The 19,639-nt window shown below is 42.6% G+C and overlaps 1 protein-coding gene and 1 pseudogene across 1 annotated transcript in view; one reads left to right on the top strand and one right to left on the bottom strand.

Moving 5' to 3' along the window:
- LOC115096360 (protein-glutamine gamma-glutamyltransferase 6-like) overlaps positions 1 to 12,241 on the top strand; it is a 103,117-nt gene extending 90,876 nt beyond the window's left edge. Inside the window, 5 exon segments of the mRNA XM_029610835.1 lie at positions 5,659 to 5,837; positions 5,839 to 5,980; positions 6,992 to 7,149; positions 11,405 to 11,538; positions 11,660 to 12,241. Coding sequence (XP_029466695.1) covers positions 5,659 to 5,837; positions 5,839 to 5,980; positions 6,992 to 7,149; positions 11,405 to 11,538; positions 11,660 to 11,810 — 764 coding nt within the window. The 3' untranslated portion in view covers positions 11,811 to 12,241.
- Positions 12,242 to 14,897: 2,656 nt separating this feature from the next.
- On the bottom strand, positions 14,898 to 15,053 carry LOC115098404 (annotated as a pseudogene).
- Positions 15,054 to 19,639: the final 4,586 nt, after the last annotated feature.

The following is a 19,639-nucleotide window of genomic DNA, read 5'->3' as shown; positions in this document are numbered from 1 at the left end:
AAGGGCCATCAGCGCCATTTTGATTATTAGCAACCGACGGCCCGAGAGCGGGAGATCACTGCCAGGACCCCCGCTGGATCACCAGGGAATTTTGGAAAGTTTTTGGGGGGTTGCAATTAATTAAATTTGAAGGATTGGGTGGGATTGGGGGGTTTTTTGTTTTTTGTTTTTTTTTTTTTACAACCCCGTTGTAATTAATTAAATTTGAAAGGTTTGAGGTGGGTTTTTGGGTATCGTTTCAGGGGCAGCCGAAATACAATCGGCTCAAACCGTGGAAAAATGAAATTTCCCACGGCGGGCCAATAACGAAGGCCGAACCAAAAGGTTCGGCCAAATTACATCCCCATTCTGTTCAGATCATACTTGTTTTTCATATCATGTATTTTATTATGTCTCACATTTCCTGATTAGCATTGCCTGCATTTATTATTATTATTATTATTATTATTATTATTATTATTATTGCTTTAAAACCCACGTCTGTATTATTTCTAATCTACCATTTCCATGTTGTTTTGGTTCAAAGTCCTATATAAATAAAATAAAGTAATATAAACAAATGGCTTATTTAGATTGTTTTTCCTTCCTGGCTAGTCTAAATTACATTTCAAAGAAAAACGATCCTGGCCACTTTCTTTTTTTTTTGTGTACAAAGGAATGTAAATGCAAAATGTTCCTTTTGAAAGCTGGAAGGTCATTAACACATCCTTGTGATGGTTATTGCATTCTTTTGATGTCAGCAGGGGTCAGCTTTGGCTGGAAGTCAGTGCTGTATTAATCCCTAGACTACACTGACACCAAATGGGCATCACCAGAAAAGGAGGATACTAACATTTATTATAATTAACTTTCTATGAAATACACATTTATATTTGAACTGATGAATGGTATATCTTTGCGCCAATGACAGACAAGTGATTAAATGCTAATAATTAAGTATAAAAGATGGCTGCTTTTGTTGAGAGAGAGAGAAAGAGAGGGGGGAAGAGACACAGGTATGTAATCATGGGGTAGGTATATTTGCATCCTGCAGCTGGCTGCTAATAATAAAGGAAAAAGCAGCTCAGATATTTGGGAGTTTTCTTGTAGTTATCGTCTTGAAGAAAATTACTTACTCAGGGGTACTAGGACAATTGTTTGCTGTTTCTAGCAAGGGAAAATAATGTGACTTTAGATATTTCCTGAATTTGTTTTATTTCAAGCTAAAGAGTGCATGGGGGTGCATAAGGTCCACTAGACCCCAAGGTGTTTACCCTTTGTTGTAGGGCAGGGGCCAGGGGGCATGGAACATGGGATGGAGGCTTTTATTGGAATGGGGGGCTTGGCTTTCACTGTAGAGGCAATTTCTGGACAAATGGGAGGGGTTAGGATAAGGGGACAAGGTATCGCTGTGTGTTTTTAAAACTTTTTTATATTGGGGGATTTTTTTTCTAGGCATCAGTGGGTTAGCAGGGGTCTAAACTGACCCCTGGGGATCATTATTGCACTATGGAGGGGGGAATTTGGGGCTCTTGGCCTACTATGTTGATAGCAGCTCTGGGCAATGGGGTCCATCATCATGTTCTCCCCCCTCCCCCAGCCACGTTATTGCTTTTCTACAGTTTTTTCCAATATAAACAATTATGTAGTAATATCACCCACAATATTTTGCTAGGAAGGGGCATAATATTGCAGGACCACCCTCCGTGATATGTTTGCCACTACTGTGAGAAAATATCATGGCTTAATAAATAGACCCCTAAATGTGTTATGCAAATGTACATGTACTGATTTTGCTTGTATTACTTGCAATAGTAATGTTGTGTGTTTATTTTACGTTACTTTTATTTTCTGCTACAGCCTCTCCTCCCAACCCCTGGGAGAACTTTTAGCTGTGTAGACGTGCTTACATGCTCACTGTAAATCAAACAACTGAAAGCTGGAGTTATTTATGTGGAGCCTCCCATTGGTGGGGGGTCTACAGTAAGTTAAACTAAACCCTCCAATGGATTACCATTTTTTAATATATTTCCTAACAAGCTTTGTTCTGTGAGTACCAAAATAGTATAATGAAAAGCTACAGATTTCTGGGATGGCCAATAGGGTGTTCAGAATCTGCAATGCTGGTGCAAGGCCCTAGACGGTGATGTCATAACAGTATCATGTGATCTCTCCCCTGCAGATCGCACACCACAAACTGCATGAACTTTCCCAGCTCCATGCCTCTCCACCCTCATTCACTGTTTTCAGAAAAGCCGCCCTCACATCCGACTACGGTGCCCCACCCACTTCTGGTGCCCTAGGCTGCGCCTAATCCACCTAATGCTCCTGCCGTCCCTGCGAGTTAGGAAGGCGTATTTTTTATCTCTTTGTAGAAGGTAGGGAAAATAAATCCCAGCTGACATGGGGCTTAACTATTGAGATGAGGAACCATCTCAATAAACAGCAAACAAACCACAATGAAGAACATTTTTCACAAAGCACACTACTAATTTAAAAAAAAACAATGTGCCACAAGAATCATTTAATTTTAATATATTATTCTATTGCAAAGCAAAACAGAATTGTTAAAATAAAGCATGCAGGCATACTTAAATCATGAGGCCATGAGGAGAGCTGTGCTATGAACCCTCTTCTTCTGAGGAGTGGCAAGATTTAGGGGACTGGGGAGAAAGTCTGATCATTCTGTTGATTCTGATCTTGGAATTCAGTATCATTAATCAACTTTATTATAAACTGCCTCAAAAAATGTGGACAAGCCTTCTTCTTTTTTACAGTTACAATATTCCTGATAAACTGCAGGGGAATGTCATTCTTATGCATCCCCAGTATATTTTTTATCGCTTAACAATACATGCAAAAGCCCAAATGTATGTAGGCCCCTTACTTACAGAGTCTGTATTATGTGACAGACACTATTTTTGTATAGGGTCACCTTGCTTTAATTTAAATTAATCATCAATAGTCCATTTTTTGTTAGAAATTTTTCATTATAATAAAAACTAATGTCACACACTCCAAGAAAGGGGACACAAATACTCATCTACTCCCGTTAGTAGTACTCCGTAGTAGTAGGGTGAACTACTACTACGGAGTAGATGAGTATTTGTGTCCCCTTTCTTGGAGTGTGTGACATTAGTTTTTATTATAATGAAAAATTTCTAACAAAAAATGGACTATTGATGATTAATTTAAATTAAAGCAAGGTGACCCTATACAAAAATAGTGTCTGTCACATAATACAGACTCTGTAAGTAAGGGGCCCTACATACATTTGGGCTTTTGCATGTATTGTTAAGCGATACTAACAACAATATTACTGGTGATACCTCTTGTTTTTGATATTGTTGGTAAACTATTCGGTACACTGGATTACAGTGGATGGGGTTATTTTGTTGTGATTCTTATGCATCCTCCACACTCTCTGCACCAGTAATAAGTCAGGAAATGATGGTGAGGGGTCAATAAGAATTTGCCAGAACATTTGGAAAAGCAAGTTCCCATTGAGAATGCTGGGACTTTTTTTTGCTGTGTTATCAATGGTTTTTTTTTATCGAGGAGCTTTCACCAGTTCAGCTCCTGCCAGCATGCGCTTCCCCGGGACAGCGTTGAATGGCGCTGTCCTGGCCCGCCCCATCCCTCCCTGTCCAGACCACACCCCCGGCCGCTCCTTTCTTTGGGCCCAGCACTTTGGCGCGTAACGGGGGTTACACGCGTGGCCGGGCCTTTGTAAAATGCACGTGGCGCGTGCAAGGCCCTGGCACACGTTTGTAACCCTCCATTTTTATGCGCGCGGCCCTTTTAAAATCGGGCCTTTAGGGAATAGCCAATGTTATTACTGACATCAGCAGCATGGGATCTAATTAGTGTTGGGGTACTTGCCAGGTACTTGTGGCCTGGTTTGGCCTCTGTTGGAAACAGGGATGCTGGGCTTGTTGGACCCTTCATCTGACCCAGCATGGCAATTTCTTATGTTCTTATGCACACTTTTCTTTCATAAGTAATTTAATAAGCAGTTCCTCAAGATGCCCTCAACCAGCACATCACTGGACTTTCTATATGTTTGCCTGCTCATAATATAATAAAAACTTATTTTTTGCCAGAAAGTTATATTAAAAACGTGTTTCCTTTTTTTGTACTTACAAGTAGCTCACGTATATCTCCTCTTGTAACATGCAGTAAGCCTGGCTCGCTTTAAATCTGCTTTTATGCCCACACATGCAAGTTCTATTTCTCATATTTACTTGTTTAATCGAAAGAGGTGGTTAATAACCAATGCAAGGACAGAATTCAATCACGCTTGACTCAGATACAGAGACCAATGAGGACAAGGTGGAGAGAGCCCTGGAGCTCAAGTAGGGTCTGCAGTGACAGAGCAGTTGCATGAAGCAAGTAAATTCAGTGAGTTTTGTCCAATGACAAAGTCCATATTTCCCCCAATACATATTATGGAGTCATTAAACCTTTTCCCCACAGATACAGAATGGGAGAAGAAAAGCCTTAGTGAATCATGCCCTACATTTAGGGTTGCCAATTGGCTCCAGTTTCTCAGGACCTACTGATCCAGTCCTGGTTTTACCCCCATGGCTTGCATGGACTTGCCTTTCTTATGGAAATCAATAACTACAAGTCTATTGATGGAGTGAAGTAAAACCAGGTGTGCTGGCCTCAGTAAGAAAACACCCGGGTTTCCCTCTTCCACACAGCTAACTTTCTTCCCAATCAGTCTTCAGACAAAGATCTTTAAGTTTGAAATATTTATTGTACAGATAATTTTCCATTACTTACAATCGTTACTTCCAAACGTATATATGCCCCCAGGCAGAGATCTTTGTAGCTGGAGATAGGCAGGAGAAGGGAGATGGAGTTTCTTTGGATCAGGTGAGAAGACAAACGGTTCTGAAGCTGATATAATCTTTAGAATTAAAGCGGTAATAAGAAATGTAAAAAAGCTAATTGTATTACAGACGTCGAAGGCACTTCTAGCTTTGAAGCAGCATGGCTTAGACTAACAGTCTTGGAGAGTGATACAGGAAACGTCCCCACAAGCTGGGGCTAGAGGGCGGAGATCCAATGGTAGTGAGCCTAGGATCCATGTGACCACAGGGGGGAGCATGAAGGGCAGTCCCTTGAGCCAATAAGGCACTCAAGACTCAAGTTAGATTGACAGGGCATACAAGCTCTTCCCAGAGAGAGAAGGCAAAGGGGGAGAGAAAATCTCTTAAGGGCAAAGTTCCCCCTAAAGGCAAGGCTCAAAGGCTTTTATCATGGGTTACAAGGTAAGGACTGCACTAGACACAGTTAATCTGCAATGTATATACAGATGCCAACATGTACCCACTGCTGGGGACAGAACACCAGCTTCTTGAAAAAAATCAAACGAGTTGACAAACTTGCCTATATTTCTGTTGTATATGCACAAACTTAGAGGAACTTAGTATAGGATTCTCCCTCATAATAAAGAGCAATTAGCTGTTATTCTTTGACTACTTCTATTATGAATGTATTGTTGTAATCCATTTAGAATAGTACTTAAGCAGAATAGAAATTTTTAAATAAATAATTACTTGGTATTGCTAATTTGAACAGTCTTACTATATGATATCGAACACATACCAGAAGAGTGGTTACTTTAAGACAGAAGTATGAAATTTACTTTTACATTTCTCCCTTTGCCAGGCAGTGATGAAGAAAGACAGATATATAGCAAAGCTTTTCCAGATTTCTATTTGGGCCTATTATGTACGCAGCAAATAGCCGAAAGAATGACAATGGCTGAAGAAACGCCGGCAAGAAAGCCAGAAATCTCTGGAAAATTCAGTGACATCAAACCCCCTGTGCTTGGCCAGGACATCAACCCTGACTTTGAATCTCACAAATATGACCTCCGATGTCCAGACTGTGAACGTGAATATGAACGCTGTTGCTACCCTCTACACCCGGAAACGGATGCAAGAGATTATGAAAGATGCCAAGGCTCTTACTCTGGGACCAAACAAAAGTAGGAATTCCTTATGAATGCACAAGAAATGCCTCATGCACGTTCTCTCTGTTTAATCAAATGCATTCTTAGGTATCTATTCTCATACACACATATATGCAAGAATTAGATCACTTTGGGAGGGAAGAGACTAAGTCCATGTGTACTTTGTACTCATGGACGTTGCACAAAGTTACGAAGAGAAAGTATTATGCACAGTAGTGACAGTACTTTCATTTTTAACTAGATGCAGGTAAAGAAAAAAAAAAGTACCCATAGACGTTTGCCTCTGTTTTTTGTGCAGGGGGATTTCCTATTGCAAATAACATACATAGATTTGAGAACACAATCGGCGTGCATTATTCTCCGATCTCACTCACACACCCCTTTGAAGGCATCCACTGAATGAGGCTTAATGCATGTACATGTTGTGGATCCCTGCACAGCTTTTAGACGTAAAGACGGAGGTCAAATTTTCAGGAAGGCTAATTTGTGTGCAGAAATTGCTATTTAGCGGCATAAATGACTCGGAAAATTGATCTCGTTATGCCTTTTTAGAGTAGTAAAGGGAGGAATTCAAGCATATCTAAACCTAGCCAGTGAAGTACACTGCAGGGTATGCAATACAGGGCTGTGCATGTGAAAGCAAAGATAATCTGGCAGTGCTCGGCAAAGGGTTGTGAATTTTAGGATGAGCTTGTGATCTGGATGTATAAAATGGATTTGCTAAAATTTCATAATACCTTTTCCTAGAAAATAAATGCAAATTCTCACAATTTTTTCAAACAAACAAAAAATATGAAGTTCAGCTTACATTTCACACAGTAGGAGAACTCTCTGCTGAACTCTCAACTGCAGAAAGTGGTATCATTTCCAGACTTCTAAAGAGAGAGGCATACATATGAATTTAATCCAGCAGAAACCACTGCAAAGAAAGGGAAATGGAAACATAGCATCTTTCTTTTTACTGACACAAGTTAAAACATTGATCATCTCTAATGGTAAGCTTTCCGTATGTACTTCACTTGCCAGCGAGACAGATTCCGGTGCAGATACCTTATGCTCAATATGAAAAATGTTTGACTGAAGATAATGCGATTGAAATGACTGCCCTGTGTGAGATTGATGAGGGGATGAAAATGTTGGTGACACAGAACATCGTGTTGGAGACACCTGCTCTCAGAATCAAGGTAAGAACCCATGTCATTGTGGACAAAGGCAGAGATTCATTGGAAGGACATATTTCCTGAAACCAAATATTACCATGGAGGGTCCTGCTTTCTTGAGCAAAGACAAAAGAACAGTAGAATTCCAGTGCTGAAGAGGTACTGTGGAGGTTGCAGCCCACCTACATACTTCTCCCAACTGCACTGGTGGTCGACTCCAGAAGTCACCACAACCCACCTTAGGTCTGAGCTGTGCTCCATCCTGTGCTTTTCAATCAGTTGGCCAAGAACTAGGGAGGTTACTGCATATCTGCATACCTCTCCCAACTTGAAGAATAGTCCAACCCCCTTGAGTTTTCCAATAGATGGCTAGAAGGTACATGCCATTGCATGACCTCTAATCAGTAGATTTTTTTACCCTCTTATCTCAATAGCTCTACTACATCTACTCTTCCTGATACTATCCTCCTCTCAATCTGATTTCCTGCTACACTAATGCTAACCCCAAGTCTATTGTTCCCATTCTTTACCTTGCCTGCTATTTTGTCTCTGCTCTGTCCACTGCTCCTGAGATTCAAAGTTTCCTTCTCTCATCCAGCCATTTCCACTCTCCTTGACAGCAATTCATCCTCATCACTGTCATCACACCTCCACCTCTGTTCTCCGTATTCTCCCTGCTCTCACTCTCGATTGTGGATATTAATCACACTCCTGGACCTCCAAGGCAAATTTCACCCATCTGTTCATATCAAACCTCCTTTACCCCTCCAATCTTATTCCATTCCTCTCCTCCTTCCCTTCCTTTCCTCATGCTCCCTGTGGAATGCCTGCTCTATTTCCAGCAAGCTCATGACCTCTTTATTTCTCATACTTTTCATCTTCTTGCTTTGACCAAGACTTGGCTTTCCTCAGACTCTGTTTCAGTTGCTGCTGTCATAGAGGTTATCTTTTCTCCCATACACTTTGCACAGTAGGCATGGTGGTGGTGCTGTTGGACTTCTGCTCTCCCCCCTCCTGTAGGTTTCAACCCCTTCTTCCATCCAATCCTACTCTTTTTCTTCCTTTGAAGCCCACTTCATCCACCTATTCTCCTCACTAACTTTCTCAATAGCTGTGATTTATTGATCCCCTGATAAAGTCCCTCCTTCTTTCTCAGTGACTTTGATTCCTGGTTTCCTCCTTCCCTGAATCATCTTCCCCTTCCCTTATCTTGGGGACATTACCTCTTATGGCTCAAAATTCCTTCTCTTAACCTCCTCATTTGATCTCCAACTCTGCTCTATCACCCTGCTCACATGCATGGCCACTGCCTACTGATATCTCTCAGACTTCTACATTTCAATTCCTCCTGTCTACGTCCATCATCTGATAATTTCACACTGAACCACCCTCCCCTACAGCATTGTCCAGTCACCACCAACGCTCTGAGTAATCTCCAAGCTGTTGACCCATGTATCCTCTTCATTACCACCTCATCTATTCTCCCTCCCACTACTCTTATCTTCCCTCTAGGCAAGAAATAGGTGCAGGCTGGAAAGGTTTGAGCAACACATTAATTAATTCTAATGAGCAAATACAGTCCAATTTGCATTTAATTAACATGGAATGAGTTCAAGAATCCTTAATACTGCCAAAAAGAAGGTGGTTGAGAAGAAATTTGATCTAGCTTGTGTATTAGAGCTCAGAAATATTCCACAGCTCCCTATGATTTTATTTCACAATTCCTGTACAGTCCCGTTTTTATTATTGTTAATATTAGCCCAGCAGTTTCCTTCTGCCCTTTTGCATCCAAGTCCCCAGCAGACCCAGGGAGCAGAAAGAACAAACCCAGGTCCCTCCGTATGGCAGTACCCAGCAGTGCCACTGGGCTGGCCTGAGACGGGAGGCATTCTGAATGAATTGGTAGAGATGTACATGGGAAAAATGTGTGGTTTGATTTGGGGTTTTTTCCATAATGGGGTTTTTTATTCTTCGAGTTTAGGTTTCTTTAATGTTTATTTTGCTTTGGTTCATTTCTTGAATCAAAACAAATACATTAAGGGGTTATTTTCAAAAGGATTTACACACCTAGACCCCAATTGTAAATCAGCTGTTGAATATTAGCCTGTGGGCTGTGAGGAGAAAAATATGCTTGTAACTCAATTACGCATGTTGAGATCTATATTCAAAAGCATTTAGCATTTAAGCCAGATAAATCAGAAGTTAGCCAGGTAAATGAAGATTGGGAACTTATCTGGCTAAATTCTAGCTAGCTAACTAGGTGATGCATCAAGAATTTATCTGGCTAACTAGGCGATGAATCAAGCCGCAGTAATGCTCTAACACGTTAAACAGCGTATATTGCACAATATTCTCGATAATCTGCATGGTCCAGCCCAGGTACCCCTCCCCAATTACAATGACCTGCTTTGCATGTGATTTGCATATTCAATGCAAATATGTTTCCACGGCCAACCGAGAAATTGGTCAGCCACAATAAAATAAAATCTTTTCAATTTTTGGTAAATGTAACGTTAAAGCCCCTGGATCCTAACGCGGATCCCGAAGCTCTGTATTACATTACTGGGCAATGCAAATCAAAACAAGGGCTGCGGCAAAATTGGGAAGTTGAGCCAGGGGTCAGGGCTGACCCCCAGCTCAATCCAAGGACTGCCACTAGAAGCGGCCCCAACACCCCTAAAGGTAAAAAAATAGAATAAGGGCCAAATGCAGCGACAGCCCCATCCCCCAACCCTGTCGGCAATAAAGTGCAATCCCCCCAACCCCTCCTTCCCATTGAATTAATGTAGGCAAGACCCAATCCCCCAACCTCCAACCGCAAGAGTACCCCACCACGTGGCCGAGGTCCAATCCCCGATCCTTGCCCCAGTCACATGGCTGGGGCAAGGTCAGATTGGCGTCATTTTGAAAAATGGTGCCGACTGGTCCTGGGGCTAGGAGGCACCCAGAGCCCCTTTCAGGTATCCACAACCGGTTTTTAAGGTTCTTGGATGGGGGGGGGGGGAGGGCATTGTGAATGCAGGAGGGTGGGGGTGCAGGAGGGGGAACACTAACCCCAATCATTTTTCATATACCTTTTTTTGGGGCTGGGGAGAAGGGGGGAAGGGATCACTGTATCCCCAAATATTTCAGGTGCTTTTATGGTGGGAGGGGGTCCTTGCATGCATTAGTTCAATGGAAGGGGTTGGGGGTTGTCCCTTTATTACTGACATGGTTGGGGGGGCTGTCACTAATGCATGGCACTTGTTCTATTTTTTTACCTTTGGGGTATCAGGGCCACACTTGAGGCCACAGGACAATCCTGATCCCTGCTCAGCTTCTCCATTTTGCCACAGCACTTGTTTTTGTTTGGCAGGGTCCCTTCTGGTTGGAGGCCCCTATCAGTTTAAAGGGCCGCTAGCCACGGTTTTTTTGTCCCACTGTGTTTGGCCGCAATTATCTTGCACATTAGAGCTGCAATATTTTTTGGGGGGGAGGGGGCCCCACTATTGTGGTGACAACCCACCCCCCCCCCCCCACTTGTGATAGTGAGATCCCTCCTGCAAAAAAAAAAAAAAAAAAAATCACGGCTTATTGCCTCTAGGCCTAAGTTAGGAGCATTCCAGGGGCGTAACTGGAAGGAGTTAGCCAGCTAAATTATCTGGCTGACTCCAATATTCAAAGTTAGTAGTCTAACTTATCTGGCTAAATCTGGCTGGCCCAAAGAGCTGTTTTAAAGTTAGCCAGATAACTTCAAGATGCCTGTGTATTCAATAGTGCGGCTGCGGAAAATTGCTCTCCTCATTACAAAAAGGAAGAAAAAAAAACAAAAAACAGAAAATCCTCCCATGCTTGCCTTTGACTAGCCCACACTTACCCTTTCAATGGGGGTCTCCGAAGGAGAAAGGGGCAGGAGTTCCAGTCACTCCTGACCCAGCGGCTCCTGGTTCCACAGCACCGCCAGCCAGCCCTGAGAGCGGTACCAATTTGTTTTATGACTGTGAAGCATATCACCGCTGTAAAACAAAACGGTGCTGTCTAAACTCTGGCAGTGCCATTTTGAAGCTGGGACTGCCCCAGCAGGAGTGATTGGTGATCAGTTCTGCCCCTTTTGCAAATCACGCATGCTGTTTGCTAAACGAAAAAAAAAATACCTGAAGGATTTTCAGATGGGCTCAATAGTTTGGTTGGTTACAACAAATTGAACCAAAATTCAACTCATTCAGTGCATTTTACCCATTCTGGTAAAACAAGTGCACATCCCTAATGATCGGTAACTTTCTTTTCTCTCTTGCCACAGGTTCTTGGAGAAGCCATCGTAGAGAAGCGGCTACCCGTGGAAGTCACGTTTACCAATCCTCTCGCCACGGAGGTAGAAGACTGCGAACTGGTGGCAGAGGGCAGTGGCCTGATTAAAGGGCAGCTCAACCAAAAGTAAGCACTCATCACCTGGATGAGATTCTGGGTTGCCACCAATGTGAAACTGCAGTTCTGGATGTTTCTTTCCTAAATGCATGAATGTCTGATTTCTGTTTGGCTCCCTCGTGTTTTTTAGGCTGCCAGCTCTGAAGCCCAATGAAAGCACCGCTGTTCAGCTTGAACTCACTCCCTCCAGGAAAGGGAGCAAGCAGCTGCAGGTCAGCCTCAGATGCAGCAGGATCCCCAATATTAAGGGATTCAAGACCATTCAGGTGGCAGCACCTTAACAGCAGCAAGTCATGCGAGAGCTACGTCTGTGTAAACCTTGCTATTCTAGGTCCAATATACCACTATATTTTATGGCTTGATTGGCTACAGCATTTGTTTCTGTTTCTTTTTCAAAGTCACTGGTAAGCATCATAGTCCTGATTTTGTGATCACTGCTTATGTTAATCAGATCAGTTGCAGTCCAGCAATCAATATTTGACTTTTTGGCAAATCAGACCTATCCCCGCCGCCACTGACCCGCTTCCCTTCCCCTCTACTCAGCAAAATAGAGCAGGGTCAAATCACTTGCCACATTACTTTTCTATTGCTGCGAAAAATGCTTTCATAGACGTTGCAAATGCAATAAAGAGGTTTGGAAGGAACTTGCCTGATGTATTTGTGGAAATGGATTTGAATAAAGGAAAGTAGGAAACCACCCTGTGGCGTTCTCTGACATATCCCGCCTACAAAGGAATAGGGTTTATTTTTACACTGGGGATGTTTACAAAATATATGAAAGAAAGAAAGAAATAGAAGAAACAGAGCCACAAGCAAGTTGTGAATGTTTACTGCGCTAACAAACGGGAGCCACATTATCAGTTTCAAATTAGTGTCTATGTGCTTATTATCGAAATTGGAGACCAAACGTTCAAGAAAAACAATCAAAGAAGTAGAGACTTCCCGTCTTCCCTTTCATCACCTGAGAAAAGGGACCCAGTCCATTATGAAATCCAATATTTTGATGCACAATAAATCTGTAACGCATCTGTGAATAAAGTATGACCTTCACAGACCTGGCAATTCATGGCCGAAAGACTAAAGAGGAACTATTTCTGCTGTCTCTCGCACCTTTCTCACCCCTCTCCAAACACATCCCATGCACCCCTCTCTCCCCCATCCTTCTACCATACAGCTCTTTGCAGCTTTGAACCATCACATCTACTGTACTCCACCCTATAGTTTACCTCGATTTTCAAGCCACCTCATCCCGACCTAATTACGCACCGGCGTGATGAAGAGAGCGCAGCTCTCGAAAGCTAATCACAAACGTACCAAGTAAATCCTATAAGAAGGTATGGCCTGCTGCTTTTTTTCATCACTTTTATTTGCATTTCCATTCTTTTTAGTATTTTGTACTGCAAAATAGTAGGAAAAGAATCCCTGCAATGTGATTGGATGCCAAAATTTACCAACCACTAAACTGTGGAATTTGTTGCCAGAGGAAGTGGTGAAAGCAGTTAGCAAAGATGGGTTTAAAAAAGGGTTTGGACAAGTTCCTGGAGGAAAAGCCCATAAATCACTATTAGCCATGTAGACATGGAGAAGCCACTGTTTATCCTGGTTATAGGCAAGAAGGACTGAATCTTTTCTTTGGGATCCTAACAAGATCCTAACTTGTGACTGGATTGGCCATTTTTGAAGATAGGATGTTGAACTTGATGGACCTTTAATCTGTCCCAGTATGGCACTTCTTATGTTCTTAAATGCAATATAAGGATACTGAGTATACATATATGTAAGAACGAAATTAGAAATGGAAAATAATACTCAAGCTACAGTATGTACTTAGTTCTGTTTTTCGGACAATATTGGGAAATTAATTTAGATCAAATACTTTTTTAAACAAAAATTATTTCAGCTTTATATAACACAAATAGAAGTTGATGTCATAAGTTAATACAAGCAGGGCTAACTTCTCAGGTGTATTAGTGGTTTGGGATTTAAGGAAAGCATTTTAACATTTGGGATGTGACTTCAACAGAGTTGACAGTAATCAGACTGTAGTATAACTACTTTATGGAATGGCACAATAACCCCTAATCAGCAGAAATATGCAGAACTGTCAGGTTAGGGCCCCCTGGACACAACACAGTACTCCTGTGTACTTGTATGCAAGGGTTTTTATTACAGGACATGAGTTTATTTAAAACTGGTGTTGACCCCATCCATTATTCACTGTGAATGGTTAGTCCAAGTCTGATCATACTAGGTTGTTTCACCAGTATTCCAGTTCAGAGTCCAGGCCCACCCTGCAGCAACAGAGCTTCTCCCTCCGGCTCCAACATGCAGGCCTCAGCCATAAGTGGCAGTTCTTCCTATTCTGTCTCCTCACTCCTCTGGGGCAGCCCAGTTCTTCTGTTATTTGGGGGTTCAAGATCCCTCTGCCCCAGATGATAGAACTCCCTGCTGAGGGCAGCATCCTGTAGGATGTATTCATTTCCCAAAAAAAACACCCATCCCAACCCTTTAAATTTAATTAACTACAACCCCCCCTCCTGACCCCCCCCCAAGACTTGCCAAAAGTTTTGCGGGGGTCAGGAGGGGGGGGGGGGTTGTAGTTAATTGTGACAGGGGCCGACCAATGGCACCGATAGCCCCTGTGACATAGTAAGGGCAAAGGCTATCGGCGCCATTTTGAATACCGGCAGCCGACAGCCCGAGTGCAGGAGATCGCTCCAGGACTCCCACTGGACCACCACGGATCTTTGGCAAGTCTTGGGGGGGGGGGTCAGGAGGGTGGGGGGTTTATTCGTTAGTGATACGTTGTATTCATGGGGGTTCGCCATACGTTTCGCGACCCCCACGAATACAACAAATATAGCATATATGTTGCGGATTACAAATATGTTGCAAACAAATGCACACCCCTAGCATCCTGCCATGAAGTGTCCAAGACTACAAAGTCACAGACAAGAGGTTCATGGCCATTCCATTCCCTTCCCCAAGTCCAGATCCCAGGAGGGAGTCACATCCACTTGCATTGGCTTGGAGGGGTTTTCCTCACAGGGGTTCAGCGTAGGAAGACACGGCCATCCTAACACACCTCTAAATTCTCTTTTTTGCTCTCCCAGTCCCAAATCTATAGACCAGTGAGCCTGACTTCAGTGCTGGGAAAAATTGTGGAAACAATTATAAAAAAATAAAATCACAGAACATATAGATAGAAATGATTTAAAGGGACATAACCAGTATGGATTTACCCAAGGGAAGTCTTGCCTCATAAATCTGCAACATTTTTTGAAGGGGTGAATAAGTATGTTGATAAAGGTGAATCGGTAGATGTGGTGTATTTGGATTTTCAGAAGGCGTTTGACAAAGTCCCTCATGAGAGGTTTCCCGGAAAACTAAAAAGTTATAGAATAGGAGGCGATGTCCTTTCGTGGACTGCAAACTGGTTAAAAGCCAGAAAACAGAGAGTAGGATTAAATGGTTACTACACTACTACACTACACTTGATCTTAGCCAAAAGGCAGAGAAGCGATTTAGTTTTCACAATGGAAAAAGGTAAACAGTGGAGTGGCTCAGGGGTTTGTACTTGGACCGTTGCTTTTTAATATATTTATAAATGATCTGGAAAGGAATACGACGAGTGAGGTTATCAAATTTGCAGATGACACCAAATTATTCAGAGTAGTTAAATCACAAGCAGATTGTGATAAATTGCAGGAAGACCTTGTGAGACTGGAAAATTGGGCATCAAAATAGCAGATGAAATTTAAGGTGGACAAGTGCAAGGTGATGCATATAGGGAAAAATAACCCATGCTGTATCTACATGATGTTAGATTCCATTTTAGGAGTTACCACCCAGGAAAAAGATCTGGGCGTCCTATTTGATACTGGTTTGAAATTATCGGCTCAGTGTGCTGTGGTGATCAAAAAAATCAAACAGGAGTCCCCCGCTTCTTAACAATGGGTGCAGAGCAGAACTAAGACATTTCCCTGTACAACTCACCATACAAAAAAAGATATTCTGATTCTGGTGTCATCTCAATAATAGCATCACAAACTCCCTCAATTACCAGGTGCATTGTAAAATAATACAAACAGACCCCACTCTGTATACGTCTTTCATACCTGCCATACCTCAGTAGCACTAACTCCAAAAAATGAAACAGCAATAGTCCTACCCATGAAAATGCAGCAGTTCACCACCAGTGCAATATAATATTGAGAAAATACAACACATAAGGCTGATACAAACCTCTAGGAGAGTACCTCACCGCAGTCACATGCACACAGAACATAGACAGACCTGCCTTCAGCAAATATAGAATAAAATATCACAAATTACAAATGTGGAAACAAAATCTGGAATGGAAACTCCAAGATCACCTTCTGCATGCAGTGCAAAACAGGAGACTAGAAACAAAAATATATTTCCTCCTACACTAAGCAAAGTTCAAAGAGAGAAGAAATACATTTTCTCAAAACTGACATAAAAACATAAGAAATTGCTATGCTGGATCAGACCAAGAGTCCATCAAGCCCAACATCCTGTTTCCAACAGAGGCCAAACCAGGCCACAAGAACCTGGCAATTACCCAAACACTAAAAAGATCCCATGCTACTGATGCAATTAATAGCAGTAGCTATTCCCTAAGTAAACTTGATTAATAGCCGTTAATGGACTTCTCCTCCAAGAACTTATCCAAACCTTTTTTAAACCCAGCTACACTAACTGCACTAACCACATCCTCTGGCAACAAATTCCAGAGCTTTATTGTGCGTTGAGTGAAAAAGAATTTTCTCCGATTAGTCTTAAATGTGCTACTTGCTAACTTCATGGAATGCACCCTAGTCCTATTATTCGAAAGTGTAAATAACCGATTCACATCTACTCGTTCAAAACCTCTCATGATCTTAAAGGCCTCTATCATATCCCCCCTCAGCCGTCTCTTCTCCAAGCTGAACAGCCCTAACCTCTTCAGCCTTTCCTCATAGGGGAGCTGTTCCATCCCCTTTATCATTTTGGTTGCCCTTCTCTGTACCTTCTCCATCGCAACTATATCTTTTTTGAGATGCGGCGACAAGAATTGTACATGGTATTTAAGGTGCGGTCTCACCTTGGAGTAATATAGAGGCATTATGACATTTTCCGTTTTATTAACCATTCCTTTCCTAATAATTCCTAACATTGTTTGCTTTTTTGACTCCTGCAGCACACTGAGCCGACAATTTTAAAGTATTATCCACTCTGATGCCTAGATCTTTTTCCTGGGTGGTAGCTCCTAATATGGAACTTAACATCGTGTAACTACAGCAAGGGTTATTTTTCCCTTTATGCAACACCTTGCACTTCTCCACATTAAATTTCATCTGCCATTTGGATGCCCAATCTTCCAGTCTTGCAAGGTCCTCCTGTAATGTTTCACAATCCGCTTGTGATTTAACTACTCTGAATAATTTTGTATTGTCCGCAAATTTGATAACCTCACTCATCATACCTCTCTCCAGATCATTTATAAATATATTAAAATGCATTGGTCCAAGTACAGATCCTCAAGACATAAAAACATAAGAATATAAGAAGTTTCCATGCTGGGTCAGACCAAGGGTCCATCAAGCCCAGCATCCTGTTTCCAACAGAGGCCAAACCAGGCCACAAGAACCTGGCAATTACCCAAACACTAAGAAGATCCCACGCTACTGATGCAATTAATAGCAGTGGCTATTCCCTAAGTAAACTTGATTAATAGCCATTAATGAACTTCTCCTCCAAGAACTTATCCAAACCTTTTTTGACGTGGTATGGTCCTTGTACCCAGCCAGTCCCCTCCATGCCCCAATTTGTCTCCCAACTACTCAGTCATCCCTTCACATGCTCATACCCCTGCCCAACATTCCCAATACTCCCCACCCCACATCCTCTTCTCAGTGCCTCCTCTCTCCCAGCTCAACTCTTTCTTCCCTCTCCCCTTCTCTACCCTGAATACTTCTGACCACCTCTTTTCTACCCCTTCCTGCTCAGCATCCCCCACTCCCCTCTCCCCTCTCTCCCAAACCAGCAGCCCCCCATTTCCATCTCTCTCCATTTCCATCTTTCTTCCCTGCCCAGCAGCCCCCAACCCCTCCCTCCTCCACCTCTCCTTACCCAGCAACCCCAACCTCCTTTCCCCCACCCCTTCCTGCCCAGCAGACTCAAACTCTTATCTTCCCATGCCTTCCTGCTTTCACATCCAGGACCATAGGGTAAAGAGGACATCAGCAGCCTCACTGCCAGGCCAGGCAGAGGAAGATAAAGTTGGTGTGCTGCCGGGCCCATATGAACAGGAGATGGTGATATCCCGCTCTGATCTGGGTGAAGGAGGAGGGAACAACCTCCTACTGGCCAGGAAGAGGAGAAGGAAGCAAGAGCAGCTTCCAGTCATACCCTATAAAAGAGAAGTCAGCCAACTCCTGCCCACACTGATAAGGAAAGATCAGTTTTCTGCTGGCTCTGTGACACCTCCTGGGACCTTGTGACACACTAGTGTGTCCCGACACACCTGTTGAGAACCACTGATATAAACACCAAACGCTGCAAATAGAAATTGCAGTGATCCATATGGCATAAATGGTTACAATTTTTGGTCAATGCAGTCTTATTTTTTAAGCATGTTTTTAAAGAATATGTGAACAAAACATTTTTTTCAGGGTCTAAAGAATGTCCTTTTCCTGCAAGTAGCACCTGTCACTGGCAGTGTTTCAAAATCTCAGAGAAATCTACATCAGGGTTGACAGGACATAAGTAAATTCCTGTTCAGCGTATCTGCACAAAAGGACAACAGGAAACCTTAGCAGAAATGTGTCACAGAACATTTTTTTAAATTCTAAGTATTAATTGTGGCAAATGATCACAGTCCCTAAAAGCTCTCTCTCTCAATTTTGAGAACACTAGACATCTTTGTGCAGGACAAGTGAAACTGACAGGGGAAGCCATTTTGAGCACTTTCGATATTTTCATCCCTCTGTCTTCTGAAGGGCTCTGTTACAGGGTAGCAAATCTTAGCTAGCCTGCTGCCACTAAATATTTGCCATCCTAGGCGCAGACATAATGGTTGCCTATTGACAAATCCATGGCTGCGTCTTCTTTGGAACTGCATTGCTTCTGATACCAGAGCCATCAGATACGTATGTGTTGCATGGAAAGACATTATAAAGCCCCTGAGAGATTACATCATTAATCCAGAGATGGACTGCTGCAATCCTGATGTTTGGAAATGCTTTACATGATGAAAATGTTTGAACCTGGGCCTCATCTCCATTTCCTCTCCCATCTTCCCACATTAAGGGAAGTCATGTGGTCATTTACAAGAGAAACAATGGGTTTTGGTCACTTGAGATGGGAAGGTCTGTCACAATGCATCACACGATACCTTACCTTCACCTAATATACCCTGAGGGCTAGGAGTGAGTTCCATCCGACTGCTAAGAAAGGCGCAAAGATATCATTCTCGTTGCCAGCTGAGGGCACTGCTCCCAGTTCTCACAGAGGTTCCCGCCAAAACGTAGGCTGTGCCCCAAGCAACCATGGAGTGGCAGGTGAGTGATGACTGAGTTTCCCCAAATGCAACAGTTCAAAGTCCCTACTTGCAATAACCAAATTGCGCAGCTGCTGAAAGCAGCTACACCACCCACTGACATAAGAATTTTCACTGTTGAACAAGGGAGTTCACTTTAACATTGATAAATTAGTTTTGCTCCATGCAAACTGTAAGCACATTTTCAAACCTTTCATCCATCGCATATTTCATTTTCCTGTCTCCTTACCCAATTCTAAGGGGCACAAATAATCCCTTTAAGCTACATATTTGGTGCTGCTGAAAGTGCACCAGCATTGTTACTCCAGCCTCCGACTAGAAAAGCCCTCCTGTCCTCTTCTATGCTGACTGCCCATTGCAAAGGGTTGCATTGTGACACTTTCCTCTTGCCTGCACTGAGCTCCACTGTCTGCTGTAGAGGTCATAGAATATATGGGATTCGTAGATTGAGTAGATGGTAGGAAATTTGCAACCCCAGGATTCACATGCAGTAGCACTATTATTTCGATTTCTCGGGGCACTCAGTGTGGCAAAGAGTAAACGAGG

The sequence above is a fragment of the Rhinatrema bivittatum genome, chromosome 8 (genome assembly GCF_901001135.1).
Source record: "Rhinatrema bivittatum chromosome 8, aRhiBiv1.1, whole genome shotgun sequence".
In the NCBI taxonomy this organism is placed as follows: domain Eukaryota; kingdom Metazoa; phylum Chordata; class Amphibia; order Gymnophiona; family Rhinatrematidae; genus Rhinatrema; species Rhinatrema bivittatum.
The sequence above is the reverse complement of the archived record's forward strand: the minus strand, read 5'-3'. Positions and strand labels throughout refer to the sequence as shown.